Raw genomic sequence first — 18,024 nt, 5'->3', positions numbered from 1 at the left:
GAAAAGCCTTGTTTAGGAGCAAGCACTAAAAATTACTGTTGTTATCTCAGATTTTGTTTCACTGTGTTACTTGGCCCACATAATCCCCGTTGATTAATGAAGTGAGTGAGTTGAATAAAGTTTATCCATACCATATTTCCTGTCATCACTTTTGTTGTCTGTATTAGACCCCCTAAGGTCTCAATTTGTGGAAAGGCAACGCATAACCAGGGGAAACAAAATTTCAAAACAACTGGAGTGACAAAATTCCATTGAGATGGCAGGCCACTTCTCTTTAGCTCTCTGTAAGCGGGTAGGCATGAACTTAAACATCTACATTATACACGTATTTTATACACGCTCATGTACAGGCCTCATTTACACTGGACATTTATGTGACATTTTTACAGCAGCTGTTTTTGGCTGTAGACATTTTTTGTTAAACTCTCCATCATGTTATCTTATGTGTCCATGCACACATAGGCTTTTATCAGCAGCTTTGGACAGTGGCGTCTTTGAGCAGTAAAAAAAAAAAATAGTGGGATCTAAAAGACACTTTTCAGTGGTAAAAATGCTTAAACGCTGATAAACATAGATAAGCGCTCAAAAACTTTGCTCACCTTTTTTTTTCTTTTTTTTTTTTAAGTTTTTGATCCATTGAAATAAAATTATTTTTTTTTTTTCAAAAAACGCTAACGCGGAAAAACACTAAAAAACGCAATTGTAAATGTTGAAAGAAGTAGAAAAACTCACTGCAAAGCTACTGATGTTTTTATAACGTTAGTTTAACGTCCAGTGTGCATGAGGCCTTAATCTGAAAATTTTTTTTCCATGATTCTTTTTTTAATCGGAACCCTCCCCCCCTCCGGTGCCACAATCGGCACCTTTCAGGGGGGAGGGGGGTGCAGTTACCTGGATAATCCAGGTAACTGCACCCACTTCCGGGATAGCTCTCTGCGGAAAGGGGCGTAACTTACGCCCCTTTCCGCAAGTGCCCGCTCCTTCCCGCAAGTGCCCCGCTGCCTGCTGGGAAACACACAGATCCCAGAGGCAGCGGGGAGCGTCCTTATTGCGCAGCGCGATTCGCGCATGCGCAGTAGGGAACCGGGAAATGAAGTCGAAAGGCTCCATTTCCTGATTCCCATACCCAAGATGGCGGCGGCAGGACCCAACAGGCGACCTAGAGATCGGCTTCGGGTGCCGACATCGCGGGCGCGCTGGACAGGTAAGTGTCACTATTTTAAAAGTCAGCAGCTGCAGTATTTGTAGCTGTTGGCTTTTAAAAAAAAAAAAAAACGCGGAGTCCCGGTGGACTCCCGCTTTAAATTCTCACTCATCATAATGCTCTCATCATAGTACATCCGAACCGCACTGCATTTTTGTACAGTAGCAGACGTCACAACTTTTAGTCACAACTTTTAGTCACTGTTTTTAACCATTTTTAATGAGTTTTGAAAATTGTCTGGCAATGCCAGCACAGAACGGTTCATAGGTAGGGTCAGTTTTAAGATCTAATATATACCAATGATCAAATTAGGAACTAGGAAAAAAATAAACGTTATAGGAACAAAGTTAGGAAATTAGGGATTGTTTTGTGTTGTCCTGTGCCGGCTCAAAAAGCCCTAAGCTTTTTAAATTCATGGATTTTTTTTTTTAACCAGCCTCAATCCACTGACAACAAATACCAACCTTTTTTTATCTATTATTACACAATTTTCGGGTGCAGACGGATGCAGTGAAAAGCAAAATCTTGAGTCTAGTCAATTACAATGCAGATTGCTCTACTATTAGAAAAACAAACTTTTCTATTCTTGTTAAAGGATTATTGGATGGAAATTTTGTGCATTAATGGTTGTGGCGTGCATTATTATTCTATTCCAAAATTTCTTCGATGGCAGTATTACTCTTCCATTGCATACTTCTCAAGTACTAGTAACAATTGCTCTTCTTTTGTTGTTGGACAAGTCATACCATATATGATTTTGAGCACCACTATTTTTCTACTAGATTGAATTCTTGTTATTGGGCAACATTCCAGAGCAATTTATGTTGTTTGCTTTTTAAAAAGTGCTTTCTACACAAATCAAAATGTTCTAATCCGAACGTATTATTCTATAAGGAAAAAAATAATAATTGCAGCATGTCAGCCAAATTTACACACACAACTTTACAACATGCTTTTCTATTTCAAGTAAAAGAAAAGAAAAATGACTATTTTACTGCTATTGTTGTGCAGGAAATAGCACACACTGTAGTTTTGTGCACCCCTATTTTAATAAAAAGTTGTCTACATAAATTAAAATAACCTTCTATTACAGATACACTATATTACCGAAAGTATTGGGATCCTTACCTTTACAGGCACAACTTTAATGACATCCCAGACTTAGTCTGTAGGGTACAATATTGAGTTGGCCCACCCTTTGCAGCTACAACTTTTCTGAGAAGGCTGTCCACAAGGTTTAGGAGTGTGTCTAAGGGAAGGTTTGGCCATTCTTTCAAAAGCGCATTTGTGAGGTCAAGCACTGATGTGGATGAAAAGGCCTGGCTTGCAGTCTCTGTTCTAATTCATCCCAAAGGTGTTCTATTGGGTTAAGATGAGGACTATGTGCAGGCCAGTCCAGTTCCTCCATCCCAAACTCGCTCATCCATATCTTTATGGACCTTGCTTTGTGCACTGGTCCAAATCATTTGGTGGAGGAGGGATTATGGTGAGGGGCTGTTTTTCAGGGGTTGGGCTTGACTGCGCACCAGTGCACAAAGCAAGGTCCATAAAGACATGGATGAAGGAGTTTGGGGTGGAGCAACTTGACTGGCCTGCACATAGTCCCCACCTCAATCTGATAGAACACCTTTGGGATAAATTAGAGTGGAGACTGTGAGCCAGGTCTTTTCATCCACCATCAGTGCCTGACCTCACAAATGTGCTTCTGGAAGAATGGTCAAACATTCGCATAGACACACTCCTAAACTTTGTAGACAGCCTTCCTAGAAGAGCTGAAGCTGCTATAGATGAAAAAGGTAGGCCAACTCAATATTAAACCCTACAAACTAAGACTGGGATGCAATTCATGTGTGTGTAAAGACATGCGTGCCAATTCTTTTGATAATAAAGTGTATATTAGTCAGGTAAAAATAGTAATATTTTTCAATAAAAAAAACTTTTCAATTATTAGTAAAAAAAGGGCAAGTGTTTTCCTGATGTTTCTGAAGAAGAAACAAGAAATACTGTCTATGGTGGTAGATTGTTCTATTTCACAGTTAAAAATAATGGTCAATAAATAAAATGAATATGGTAGTGTCACATTCAGATCTACAAATTTGTACTCAAGCTGTCATCTAAAATTAAATTAAAACAAGTAAGTACAGTTAAAAAAAAAACAAAGACCTTTTTTTTTTACTGTCGGGGTACATTCAGCATCTTGAGCTAATGTGACAAATATATTCTCCCCCAAAAAAAGTTAGGGCAGTATCAAAATAGGGACATCTGCAGCATGCATATGGGCAGTAGCAGCAAGAGAATGTTGCCGGTCTTAAATATGTTACAACAAATAGCAGCAGGCCTACCATGTGCAAAACAGGTCCTGTTGGTCCTTTCTTACAAACTTTTATTATTCTTATTCTTATTACAAACTTTTATTATTCTATAATTATTTTTCTCTGTACTGGCTGCCCAAAAAAGTTTTAATTGTCCAATGCCCATACTATAATATCCAAAGTGAAATGAAAATGTGATCTAAACAGGCTTCTGGAGTTTTGTTAACTTAATAGACATAGTAACTCAAAAGGTATATTTTGTGTCTGATTTTGATTTGAACAAAAATACAAAAAAGGCCATACTGGTAGAATTTATTAAACGCTGCAATGCCTTATAGCGGATAACGGCTGGATCACAAGACGTGTTGGTGGAATAGATTTGAAGATGTTCACTCATCTTTAATAGAGGGGGATTGTAATGTGCTCATACACCGCAACTCCCCGCTCGGCTAACAAAGATTAAGTCTCTTCAAAATTATAAGATTTTGGCAGAAAAACTATGCAGCCTAATGCCTATAAGCTATCTTGAGAAGATTCACAGCCAGTTAAACTGGCACTGTTCTTTAAATCCAGCTGTTTGAATGTGTAATTGTCAGAAAAGTTTCAGACCTTTTTCATTTCATCTTCCAGAACCACATGTGAAAATCCAATGATGAGTTAGAAAAATCTAGTAAACATATGGCAATTAATTTATTATTCCCTAATGCAAGTATACCTAGATCTGCTGCTTTACAATTAATAATTGGCATTTGGTGGTATGGTGGAGACCAGTATTATTCTGTATGCTGATATTTGCATTACATTATAAACAGACTGATGTAAGGGGCTCCAAGCTTATTGTGTGTGTTGCTAGTGACCTAAGTTCTATATTTATTATTATAATAATTTCAATAAAAAAATCTTCAAAACTGGAAAATGTGAGGCTATTCTATCTGTAGGAAAAAAAATCTTCATAACAACTGATCGTTTCCATATGCTACTACCTGTTATTTAAACCACTCAAATAGAAATCATTATATATAGATAATATTTGCACAATGTACTGTAGAGTGAGCCCAAAAAAAAGCTTTTAACCAAGTCCTTCTTTAAATATGAATCTGCAGGCATTATGGAGTGATTCATCATTAAAGTTCACAGTAGATGCTATGAAGTATACTCTTACTTTAGCTTTGCTCTTACTCTATTGTCTGTCTAAAAGCTACAATACAGGTAGTCCCGGGGGTTACAAACAAGACAGGGTCTGTAGGTTTGTTCTTAAGTTGAATCTGTTTGTAAGTCGGAACAGGTACATTTTTTAATTGTAGCTCCAGCCAAACAACATATTTTTAAGCTTTTTGGATAGCATAGGGAAGGGCTAACACCCCTGTAACATTTGTTTTGTTGTCTGTGCCCCTATTGAGAAGATTTCACCTCGCTTTCTGTCCCAATTACAATTGGATTTTGAAAATGTGGGGTTGTTGTGGAAACAAGCCTTGGTGATAAAGCATCAGTAGAGCTACCTTTTTTCCCAGAATAAGTCTTACAAGAGAGAATTTCCCTTCCTAGCAGTAGATTTCCTCTCACTTCCTGTTGTCTCCCTCCGTTTGTAAGTAGGAGTCGTTTGTAGGTTCAGTGTTTGTAACTAGGGGACCGCCTGTACTGCTATAAATATGTAAGCATTTGAATGCCCACAGCATGTCCACAGTTCACTTTAAACTGTAAACTAGAATTTTTATCTCCAAGCTAAATTCAGTGCTTGTGATGCCAAGCCATGCACAACCATGAATAAGTAGGTTAACCAATGGTGGTACACATCCCACTCACTGCAAGCATACACAAGGCGGGCCAATCAATGGTGCTTTTTGGGGCATATGATAAGTCAAAACAGTTAAAATAGAAAATGAGTATTAATTGTGCCACCTCATTGGTTAGGGCTTGCAGCCCTTGAAACCCCTCAGCAAATGAAAGCCGTTAACAATAAATTCTCTGTTGATTCTAAAAAGCTGCAGCTGTGGTGTGCAAGATCTGCTGCAAATGCTATAAGGTAACAATCGAAACAGATGAGTTCTCCAAAGTTACACAGGAAGGGATGATTTCACACAGAGGCCAACTGCTGTACTTTGTCAGACTCATAACTAACGTATTATGGAAAGGAAATGGATTTACACAATTGTCTCCGAAACAGGCACAAAATGGAATAAAACTGTCAGCCTTGCTTGTCCTGAATATAAAATAACACAGCTCTGCCGTAGAGAGAAAAAGGTAAAAATATAAGCCAGTGTGGACAACATGCATATAATATAATCTGATGTTAAGATATTAAAAAAACAAAAACACATTCAGCGCAGGTAGCTGGAGATGCAGTACAAGGGTTAAGCCTAAAAAAAGGCTGTCTTGTGGAGCAGTTTTCTGCTTGGATCAGTGCATCCTTAAGCACTTCCACAGCCCTTTTATGTTTGATTGACAGGAGATATTTCTAATGCATATTAAAAATAAACAAACACTGGCTACTTTAGCTGTTAGCTTGTAAGATTTTGTATTGGGGTCTCATTGATAGGCAGCACTAAGCCAGTTCATTTGTTATTCAAAGATGCCGTGTGTGCATCTTTACAGAGCTTCCTGCAGCTCTCTAATGTGCAAATGGTACATATCCACTGCATACATCCATGTTTTTTATGAATTAAGGCATATTTAGATGCTTGCGCTCTTATTTTTATGTTTGCTTGCCTATACAACTGGTCACGTAAGCCCCATTTGAGCAGTGTTGCACTGACCAACACAACATTTCGAAAGACCTGCATGGAGTCTGTCATTGGAACTTCAATATCTTAATAACAGCTGTGGAGTCCTGTCAACAGGCAAATATGGTAATTAAAACAGCTCTGAGAGCTGCAGCAAAATTAATTCACTCAAAAATAATCACAATAATTCATTGTAATGTTCACCAGATGTCTGATACACCTGTTCGTTCTGTTATTGTTGGATGATCATTCTGAATGGAGGTGATGTCTGCTCATCCAAAAGTCTGAACACAGCCATTTGTCCTGCAATACAACTAGTAAAAAGCAACGAGTGATTCCACGGTACTCCAAATGAATTGATGTGGCTTTGAAGTTATGTAAAGAAAGTTAAAAAGCAGTCAAAATAAGCTGTAAGATGAAGCTGAATTTGCTTGGCTTTAAACTAGTTATTAGACTGGTAATTAAAGTGGATATACTATGTCCCCAGAGTTTATTGCTTTACTTAGGTCCCATTCATTCTGGATTTTTGTGTTACATCTACATTTCATTAGATTTCTATCGGTTCCATTGGTTTTCATGCATTTTTTATCTGGCAGCTACTTACCTTGAATGTTCCTGTCGTGATGCAATGGATGTTAAAAGCACCATCATGAACCAGACTTTACAGGAAAACATATCTTGGACACAATAGTTACCTGGCTGACTATGGCTTTATTGCTTTGCATTAAAGACCAATAACAAGCATAGAAAGTTAGCGAAAGCTCAGAAGTATGTTTATGCCTTCTTAAAGAGGAACTACACTGTATCTGAGCACCACAAACCAAAAATGCTATTTAATTCATCTTTAATACTTAAAGCAAACTCATAAATCCATCCATGTCTGCATGCTTTATTTTGTTAGAAATCATTTTGAAAAACACCCCCTAGCATTTATGGCTGTGGCCATCTTGAGTAAGGGCAGACAATTATGTACCATTTACTTTCTGGAAGCCATCTGCCCTTCGCTCAGGCATGCAGGCAAAAATGTGTGCTTATCTGAGAAAACCCCGCCTCCCCTCTTGAAGACTCCTGTGATGTATGACATTATTTGCCTTGGCCTGGAAACCAGGAAGTAACTAAATGAATGTAAAAATGTGTAAATATGATATATTGTGATATACACCAATCTACTAATGCTAGCAGCATAAGGATACAAAATAATGTTAATTGAGAGAGTAAAGTTCCACTTTAATTTGGGTTACATTAAATAAGCAAGATGGCCAGTTTGACAGGCAGGCATCAAACATTTTTTTTTTTTCAAGTTAGCAAATTACTGTAACTCAATGTTTCCTTCAGGACAAGTTTTCTTTAGACCTTTTTTCTCCAGGCTGAAGAAAATTTGCACTACATGGGTTAATTTCTTGTTTTTGTCTCAGGATAAAGAAATAAAGTGAAGTACTTACCTTATTCCTCACTCCGGTAGGCCTTCTTTTTTGTAAGACCAGTTCTCGGAAGCCAATCCATTCACTGCCCTGCTGGCCACAGCTTTCCGCTGTAATCACATACAATGCCACTGATCCTGCATTCTATGTGATGATGCCAAAGGCCCCCTCACAACCTGGTAGTGTTGAAGAGCCAATGAGAGTGCCGTTGCCAGGGGACAGAGGAATAAGGTAAACAATTCCCCTTGTTTATCATTCCTTAGAAAAAGTGAGCATTTAGCTAGGAGTTTGGAGAGTAACTTTTTTGCCAACCCTGAAATGGTTTTAAACTCCAAAAACATATAAAAATTCTAAAAGAATAGCTCCAGGCTCCTTCAGAAAAAAATAAAAGTCAGCAGCTAAAACTACTGTAGTTGCTGACTTTTAATATAAGGACACTTACTTTTCCAGGGATACCTCGATGTTCTCACCCAAACCAATTCTTCAATCAGCTTCAGGTGCAGGTGCCGGCATCTCTAGCAAGGGAAACAGGAAGTGAAGCCTTGCCGCTTCACAGCTTGTTTCCTACTGTGAATGTGTGAGTCATGCTGCACCTTATGATTTATCCCGTAGTCTTCAAGGACATGTGATGTGTCTGCAGGGGAATGAGGGGGGGGGGCGAACTTCAGGCTCAGTTCACCATGGTGATCTGAGCTGGAAGTGGGAGTGAGGTTAAACCAGGTACTCACTCCTCCCCAAAAAGTGCAAAAATTGGCAGTGGAGGGGGGGAAGGTGCAAACGTGCTTTAAGCTGTGAAATATGTGGATCCTGCAGTTCTTAGGCCTTCTTCCTTCTTGGTAGCAATGACCTGCATTAATGTTATACATGGCTTTCTTGCTAGGTCACATGATTGCTGTTATTATTATCACTATAGCATTGCCAAGGTCAGGAGTGGAGCTAAACCAAAACGCATCACATTTGCTGCAATTTCATGTTAGATTCTGCACCCTACTGGCCCATTTAGAGCAGAGTATGTTGTCAATCAGGCCTATGCCCTGCTCCCTAGGTGGATCAATGATTGACTGACAGCATACTCCACTCTGAATGGTCTGGAACGTAGAATGTGTAATAGCTAAAGCATTGTCACAAAACACACTGAGACTTAGCTCTGCCCCCGACATAGGCTGTATTGTGATGATAGTATGAACAGTGAGATCCTGCAACATAGGGAGGAACAGCAAATAAGGTACAAACAACATGATTTTTAAAGTACTTTGTATATAAATCTGTGGCTGGAGGGGAAGCAGAAATTTGGGTTTAGAACCACTTTAAAGAAACTCAATCTTTTTCTAGGAAGGGATTCTAAAATCTGTAGAAAGAAATTAATTTTATGCCAAATAAAAGTGTCATTATACCATAACTATATTCCCTAGATATTATTATGGTTAATCTAGCAGATATCCATTGTTCAGCACATGGTGCACACCACAGCATAAAACCAAGTCTGACTGCAGCAGAGAACAGAAATATAACTTATTCAAGGACTATAACAAGTCTCATGCTAGCAAAAACAGTAACTTGTGGTTAAATCCTTAATATTTCAAAAAAAAATTATTGAAGCTCTTACCATGGCTATAGCAGCTGCACATGCCTATAGGAATACAAAGAAGCAACTTACATATATATATATATATATATATATATATATATATATATATATATATATATATATACATATATATATATATATATATATAATGTTTAAAAAAATCCCTTCTGCTGATAGGAGGATGTGCACATCCAGATAAAAGACTCATAGATGAAAAACACTCATGTTTTCATAAAAATGCATATGGCTGTTGACCTATCAATGACACCTATGTAATCCTTCTCATAATTGTGTGTCATTATAATGTGCTAAAGCATGGCTCTCTTACTGGAACTTGACCTTATGCCTAAGGTTTCCATGATTTCCCTGGTGAGCTGAATTGTTCTGGGAAATTGTGGTCAGCATGGTATAAAATTGTTAGGCTTGAATAATAATGAACTTTTAAATAGAAATGGTCTTCATGAACACATATCTAAATGCATTTAAAATAGGATTTTTACAATATCACAGTCATCATTTCTTACAGGAGCCTTAAAATGAACTTGGGCTTTACTCCTAGTAAGCAAATTTTTTCTATTAGTAGCTTACAGAGGATTAATTTCTCTCTCCGTGCCCCCATGGGTGCCTGCGTGTCCAATCACCAAGAAGCAGCACTGTCACAGATGAGGATAAGGTCACATGCTACTTTTACTCAAAAGTACTAGGTATATCTCTAACGGGCTGAATTGAGTGATGTGGGAGCGAAGGGAAACTTATTATTTACTGTATAGCTGTTAAGAAGCCCTTTTGCTTTGTTTTTTTTTTGTTTTGTTTTTTCGTATAGAGAAAACATTCGAATTAGATTTTAGTCTTTTTTGAAACTTTGCAAAAAAATATTTTAACTACAGCTAAAGGTACATTCTGATCAATATATTTTGGATAATACATAAAAAGTATGGGCATACCTAGTGTAATGACACCCAGAAAGGGTCATACTTAATCACCTTTTGTGACAACATTCAGCAATAATCATGACACTGATCAAGGAACCCCTAGTAGCCACCAAAGGAAACCCATGGTTTCACTGAACCTTGATTGAGAAAGGCTACACTAGAATGACTGCGCTAAAGCCAGCCATTTTTTTTAAAACAAATAAACAAAAGGTAGCGCCCATATTTCTACTCTCAAAAAAGTAATTTTGGGTCATGGAGGTATGTTTGTAATCTTATGTATAAACTCAATCTTCTTAAATTCCACGGGATATGACAAGAATTACCTTTATTTCAAGATCACAATTGTGTTTCCAAAATACATATAAGAAACCAAAGGAGAATAAAGTGCAGACTGCAAACTGTTGAAATTTCACAGACTAAGACTAGTGGTTAGGGAACATACAGGGGTTAATTTGCTAAAGGCAAATAGGCTGCTCACTTTGCATAGGAAGTTGCAATTTAGAAGGGAATTTTCTCCAGAGCTTAGTGACTGTGATGAAATCTCACTTTGCAAAGAATACCCAATCACATACAGGGAAATATATAATTGTTTGCTTCCACAAGATTGACTGATGGAGGTCACCAGCGCTCCATCTCATTTACTAAGTTCTTGGGGAAATTCCTTGCAAAAAAACTTTTACCATGGCTACAGCAGCTGCACATGCTTATAGGAATACAAAGTCTATTTGTCTTTAGTAAATCAACATAGTCAACACACTACATTTAGCACATTACCACTCCTCATTTGAAACTAAAATGCTAAATATTATTGATTTCATATATTTTTATTGAGGTATTTTCACAAAAAAAGCACATAGAGACCCTCCTGAGCCACAACATCATACACACTTTTGGAATAGCATTATAACATGACAACAAGCTGACAGCAGAATACTTTTTTTAATGCATGTTACTTCTCTGAAATCAAAATTAAAACAGCAATAGGACTGACCTTCATAAGTAGAACGGAACCCTTGAGCACTGACTGCGTAGTCTGACACCAACCAAAGAGTTAGAAGGTTCCCACTGCTCACAATCGGGGCTGGAAGATGAAAACCTGTCAACCTGGAAAATGAACAAAAGACATATTTTTATTATCAAAGTAATACTAGTACCAGTTTTTTTTTTTTGTAGAGTTTAAATCAGGCTTATTTCTCTACTCATTTTCTGTTTTATTCCTACTATAGAATATAACAAAATGGACTTAATTATATTAGTCATCGACTGAAAGAAGCAGCCGGCAACTCCATAACATCAAGCGTATTTATTTTCAAGCCTTCACAGTGAGTACAGTCAGCAGCAGACTGTACTCACTGTGAAGGCTTGAAAATAAATACACTTGATGTTATGGAGTTGCCGGCTGCTTCTTTCATTCAATGGCCGTTTGTCTATTGGTGTGTGGGAGGACATCTCAGCTTGTACACCCTGACTTCAAACTTCCACTGCTTTGTTTCCCACTGCTCTGAGCCATACAATCTTTGATCAAATAATTATATTAGTATATTATATATTCTGCCAAAATAGTTTTTTTTTTTGAAAGCCCATGGCAAAAAAATGTGCACAACATGACACAAAAATGTGCAATGGGTGTACACAAACCCTCTAAAATCAGAGGGTATAGCCCTGAATCCCCCGGGACATTAGGCTCCTGACGGGCACAAGGGTACTTTACACTTGGCCCATTTGGCTGAAACCAGACTTTGTAACACACACAGAGGTACTGTATATGGCATTAAACTGGCAGTAACGCATGCAAAGCGATACGGTGTTAAACTGGCAGTAATGCCCACAGAAGTGATGGGATACGGTGGCTGCTCTCTACTCTCTTGATGTGAACCTCCTCGGGGTTGTGCCGCCTCACCTTCAGTTTTACTCCTCTGCTCTATCTGGCACCCAAGTCACATCAGTGACCTCATCATCATCATCTCCATCTCCTCCATCTTCATCATCACTATTGGAGACAACTTGGCAATGTGCTGCCTCTTGAGGAACATGAATACCAATTTGTCTACCATTTGTCTACCCCAATTTTCCTCCCTCTCTCTAGGCTCATGTTCCTGTCATCCTCAACCTCAGAACCAACATCTGAATCCAGTAATGGCTAGGCGTCATCAAGGCGCAAGTGGCTGATGCTGTGGTCAAATAACTCAGCTGACTCCTCCATGGCTGATGTTGGGGCTATGGCATTTGGCAGAAATAGATGTGGACAAGGTGGCAGGTTTATCCACTCTGGCAAAAGCAGGGGACTTCACACTTGTCTCTGCTTGCATTACAGAGGATGAGGAAGGTTTAGTAAGTCCACCACCTTATCTGCATGCTGTGGCTGGATAGGATGGCAAACTCACTAAACAGAAGAAATTATACCACGCCTGAGGACTAACCACCACGTCCACCTTTGCCTGTGGACACATTTGTTGTTGGCCCCCTTACAGTGCCAAGGGAACGTCTGCCTCTCCTTGTAGTCCTCCCAGACATTATTGGAAGAGAGGAGTGGTGCTTATAAGCAACTGTAAAGAAGAAGTTGAAATCTGTATGTAGATGCACTTTAATCAATGTAAAGAGGTGTTTGGTGCACTTTAATTTGAGTACTCACACTACACAGACACACTCCATGGATACACTATAATATACTGAAATATTATGTGCCAAACGTACAGTGACGCTCAGAACTATATGGCATTAAACTGGCAGCAATGCACACAAAACTATATGGTGTTAAACTGGCAGTAACGCATACAGAGCTATATAGTGTTAAACTGGCAATAACGCACGAAAAATGATATGGCGTTAAACCGGCAGTAATACACACAGAAGTAAATGGCGTTAAACTGGCAGTAACACACACAAAACAATATGGCGTTAAACTGGCAGTAATGTACACAGAACTATATGGCATTAAACTTGCAGTAACGCACACAGAACTATATGGAGTTATACTGGCAGTAATGCACACAAAACAATATGCTATTAAACTGGCAGTAATACACACAGAATTAAATGGCATTAAACTGGCAGTAAAGCAATCAAATAGAAGGTGTTCAACTGTCACTACACTGATGCTATCTGAACTGTCCCTACTCTAGCTATATACTAATGTAAAGATTACTGACATGGTCTCACTACACTACACTATAACTTTATGAGCTCTCCATACTCTAGATGCACACTATGCAAAGCTGAATGATGGTCCTCCTCACTACATTCACACAATCCCTAGACTGACACTAAACTAATATTTTACACTGACAATTGAAGCAAAATAGCACAATATAGCACACTAACTAATAGCAGTGAACAGAACTCTGTTCTACCTCTCTCCATGCCAAAATCACACTGAAAATGGCTGCCACTGAAAGAATACTTGTATACTGTGGGGCGGGAATAAGCCATGATTGGATAAAGTCATGATGATATTGTCCAATCATGACTCAGACAGTGCTCTGTGCCCCGATTGGCTGAAGCTTTCACTGCTTCAGCCAATCAGGGCTTGCAATGCATTGTGGTCAGTTTGGGGGCTGAACAAACGGCCGAACAACACATTTGTTTGGCTGTTCGCAGAACGAAAGAACAACGAAAGTTTGACCGGAACTAATGCTCAGACTGAACCGTTCGTCCCTCCCTAGTGATTAAAAGTAAGTTTTGCTTTTGTATATTAGGGATATATTTTAGGAAGTTTTCACAAATATATAAAGATCCCGAAGGAGGAAGTCATGTTAAGCTGGAAAAAAAAAAATCTCCTGACACACAGATTTAATGATCATAACCCTAATTAAAGTTGCTGTAGTCAGCCTCCCATCCGACCAAAATATTTAATGACAGGAAACAAAAAAGGTCTGAAAAGGATTTTAGTATTTTATTCAGGTTTGGGCTATAAGGTATATGCACAATCCCCAAACATAAATGTTCCAATTTATAGACCAAGAGACTAGACTCCTTTTTACAGCATAGTATCAGTATCCTCATCGCACACTTTCCTGGCTAAGGCTTAAGGAGTTGCAGGTGCTGTAGCAACAACCATCTGGAATTGAAGACATCACAGATCAAATGCACATATTTGCCAGCACACCATGGATTGTCAATACCATCCAAATTTTTATTGGAGAATGATCACATCACAGAAGACATAGTGCCACGTTTCCGAGCCGCTCAGGACTCCTTCGTCAGGCAAGTGATATGATCATTCTTCAATAAAAATTTGGACATTATTAACGATCCATGGTGTACTGGCAAATACAGTATCTCACAAAAGTGAGTACACCTCTCACATTTTTGTAAATAGTTTATTATATCTTTTCATGTGACAACACTGAAGAAATTACACTTTGTTATAATGCAAAATAGTGAGTGTACAGCTTGCATAACAGTGTAAATTTGCTGTTCCCTCAAAATAACTCAACACACAGCCATTAATGTCTAATGTGAGTACACCCCTAAGTGGGTCCAAAATCCCTCCTGGTGTCATGTGACTCATTAGTGTTACAAGGTCTCAGGTGTGAATGGGGAGCAAGTGTGTTAAATTTGGGGTTATCGCTCTCACTCTCTCATACTGGTCACTGGAAGTTCAACATGGCACCTCATGGCAAAGAACTCTCTGAGGATCTGACAAAAAAAGAATTGGTGTTCTACAAAAAGATAACCTAGGCTATAAGAAGATTGCCAAGTCCCTGAAACTGAGCTGCAGCATGGTGGCCAAGCGGTTTAACAGGACAGGTTCCACTCAGGAGTCACAACTGGCCTCACCATGGTCAACCAAAGAAGTTGAGTGCACGCTCTCAACGTCATATCCAAATGTTGTCTTTCGGAAATTGACGTATGAGTGCTGCCAGCATTGCTGGAGAGGTTGAAGGGGTGGGGGGGTCAGCCTGTCAGTGATCAGACCATACTTAGTACACTGCATCAAATTGGTCTGCATGGTTGCCATCCTAGAAGGAAGCTTTTTCTAAAGATAATGCACAAGAAAGCCCGCAAACAGTTTTTTTTTTTTTTTTACAGGTAGCACTGACAATTTATGTATTGTACATTCACTCTAGTCCCTGCCCTCGGGTGTTACAATCTAAGGTACCTATATCCCAAATAAACATACTAGAGCCAGTTTAGACAGGAGCCAGTTAACCTACCAGCATGTCTTTGGAGTGTGGGAACAATCCAAAATACCCAGAAGAACCCCATGCAAGCCAAGGGAGAAAATGCAAACTTCATGCAGATATGGCCTGGGCACTAACACGTGAGTTTCCTAGGGGGCATGTGTTAGGGTCAAAATGTGTTGGGTGAAGCTTGGGTGATGTGATAATGCACACTAAGAACCAGTAACTGATTTTCTGTATGTATACTGGCCACTGAAGACCTATAGTGTCGTGTACTATTGCGCTGTAATACTAGTGGACAATGGGGTTAAGTGCACCATATAATGTGAGTGTTTCTTTCTGGAATTTGCTGTTAATAAATATTTCTGAGTATTGGAGGATATACAAGGTACCTACAAGATAGGAAATTCAGTAGACCCTATTAAAAGGAGAAACGTGATCTATTACCTAATATAATGTTGGGCATGGCCCGGTGAGAACACAACTGGTGTTGAGCACAGAGGTGAAGGAAAGATATAGATTTTAAGGGGGAACAATGTTAACAAACCCCAAAAAATCCATACCACAGACTTTTATTCCAAACATGCAGCCTGGCTGGCCAGAGAAGGGAGTGGGGGGTATTGAGCATGTTCCTCCTTGGCCTCTGGAACCACACCAGGCCACATGCCCTTATCATGAGGGGGTACCTTGCTGGGGGGACATTAACTTTACCATTAGGGGCACCCAGATTCTGGCCGTCTCATGTGAATGAGTATGGGGTGTGTAGTACCCCTACGCACTCACAAAAGAAAAGTTGTAACTCAGAAAAAATAATATTACCCACATTTCCTTTATTAAAACAAAAATCCCCCAAAAATATCCCCCTCCATCATCAATCATGTTATCCAGCGATGCATCCAGCGATGACATCAAACACATCCTATGTGTTTGCTTGCCATCACCATGCATTTGTTTTTGTTTTTTTGGTATTTGAACCTCATTAAAGTGAGCTTGATGTGGGCTTGAACCCTGGTTAAAGTGAGTGCAGGGCAATTTGGCTCCTCACTATGCAATATATTACCTTCTTAATTATGGAGTTTAATGCATGCAGCCCAATTTACTGATCTAAATTTAGTATACATTTGTTTAAGTTTTGTAGAAAAGCAAAATAATGCCCTAAATTCAGTGGTATTGAAGGACCCCAAAATGTGATTTTTTTTTTTTAGCTCTCTTCGCATATTCATGGGTAATGTATACAGTAGATGATAAGTGCTGTTCTTCTATTTCCTTACTCAGGTTGCTAATTAACTCAGAGCTGTCCCGGAGTCCTACTTAGGGAAAAACATGCACCGTAAGGACCAGAGGTAAACACAACTGTGAAGAAGGCCTCTAGTTTTCTAGTCTGCATGTACAGATGGTTTCACAGTGTAAACAGAGCTGCTTTTCATTTTCTGTTATTGTCGTGTATAAAATGAATGCTCCCAAACTTGCTTGTTACTTATGGCAATCTGCAAGCCATGAAACCATTTCACTGCCACTTGTGGGTGCAGAGTAAATAGAATGAGCACCTATTGAAGAGGTATATCACATTTTCCTAAACTACAATCTACATTGGCATGATTATACTAAATAAAATGTACAAATATATTGCAGAATGTTTGGTTTTGCAACTGCTGAGATCATTATTCGACATAGGGTCACAATTTTTTTCCCATAGCAAAAGGAGCTATAGAAATGGAGTTGGTAGGGTAAATACCAACAACACAGCATCTTTGTTAAAAGGTTTTTCATATTTATTTTGTAGGTCATATACTTGCTATATGTACAGCACCATCTAATGGCAGAATAGAATATTAAGTTGCACATGCAAAGGTGGAAGTAAGAGCATAATACTGTAGGACATTTCAATTTGTTTGGATATCAAGGACTGACATGTTTATGCAAAATCCAAAAACATTAAAGGACAAGTTCACCTATTATATTGTCCAATCAGCCTAGAATGGAGCTTCTCACCAGCAGGAAATGTAGTGTGGCACTGGAATTGTGGAGTTGATTTACTAAAACTGGAGAATACACTTGTGACTGGTAGCCAATCAGCTTGTAACTTAAGCTTGTTCAATTAATCTTTGCCTAAAAAAAAAAAACCTGGAAGCTGATTGGTTTCTATGCAGAGCTGCAGCAGATTTTGCACTCTCCAGTTTTAGTAAATTACACCCCCCCCCCCCCCCCTGTGGCATTGGAACTCAGAGTCAGTCTATTTCCTCTGTACTTTAGTCCCTCCCTATTAGTTTCTAATCTGAAATGCAACCTTACCTCTAGCTAACAATCATGAAGTGGCCACGGAATGCCTTACCTGGCTCTAGGCTATGTTATTAAACCCAGTGCTAAAACTAGCTAGCATACCAAAAAGAAAGAACTAGACTAACAGGAGCTGCATATAAGCTCTATTGCAATAAACAGGTTAACTTACCAATATACTAAATGGTGATCACTACACATTAAGTAACACTGACTTAGCTATCTGACACTGTGCATGTAAGATAATAACAGCAGGACAGGAGATACACCCTCACAAGGATTAAGATATACACTCAACAGCTCCAGTTTAACTATTAGATCACAGGAATACTTGCATAATAGTCCCTTCTGGCTTGGGGTTTAGCAAGATAAACAGGACATGCGGCAGAGACTTCTCTCTCTCTCTCTCTCTCTCTCTCTCTCTCTCTCTCTCTCTCTCTCTCTCTC

At 38.9% G+C, this 18,024-nt stretch overlaps 1 protein-coding gene across 3 annotated transcripts in view; it reads right to left on the bottom strand.

Moving 5' to 3' along the window:
• The window catches only part of CSMD2 (CUB and Sushi multiple domains 2), a 1,348,498-nt gene that overhangs the window by 973,187 nt on the left and 357,287 nt on the right, over positions 1–18,024 (bottom strand). For all 3 annotated transcript variants that reach the window (XM_077481921.1, XM_077481922.1, XM_077481923.1), the window contains exon 3: positions 11,169–11,281. In XM_077481921.1, coding sequence (XP_077338047.1) covers positions 11,169–11,281 — 113 coding nt within the window. The remainder of the gene's footprint in view (positions 1–11,168; positions 11,282–18,024) is intronic.

This window comes from Lithobates pipiens, unplaced genomic scaffold, assembly GCF_037356315.1.
Source record: "Lithobates pipiens isolate NorthernLeopardFrog02 unplaced genomic scaffold, aLitPip1_a1.2 Scaffold_16, whole genome shotgun sequence".
Taxonomy (NCBI): Eukaryota; Metazoa; Chordata; class Amphibia; order Anura; family Ranidae; genus Lithobates; species Lithobates pipiens.
The sequence above is the reverse complement of the archived record's forward strand: the minus strand, read 5'-3'. Positions and strand labels throughout refer to the sequence as shown.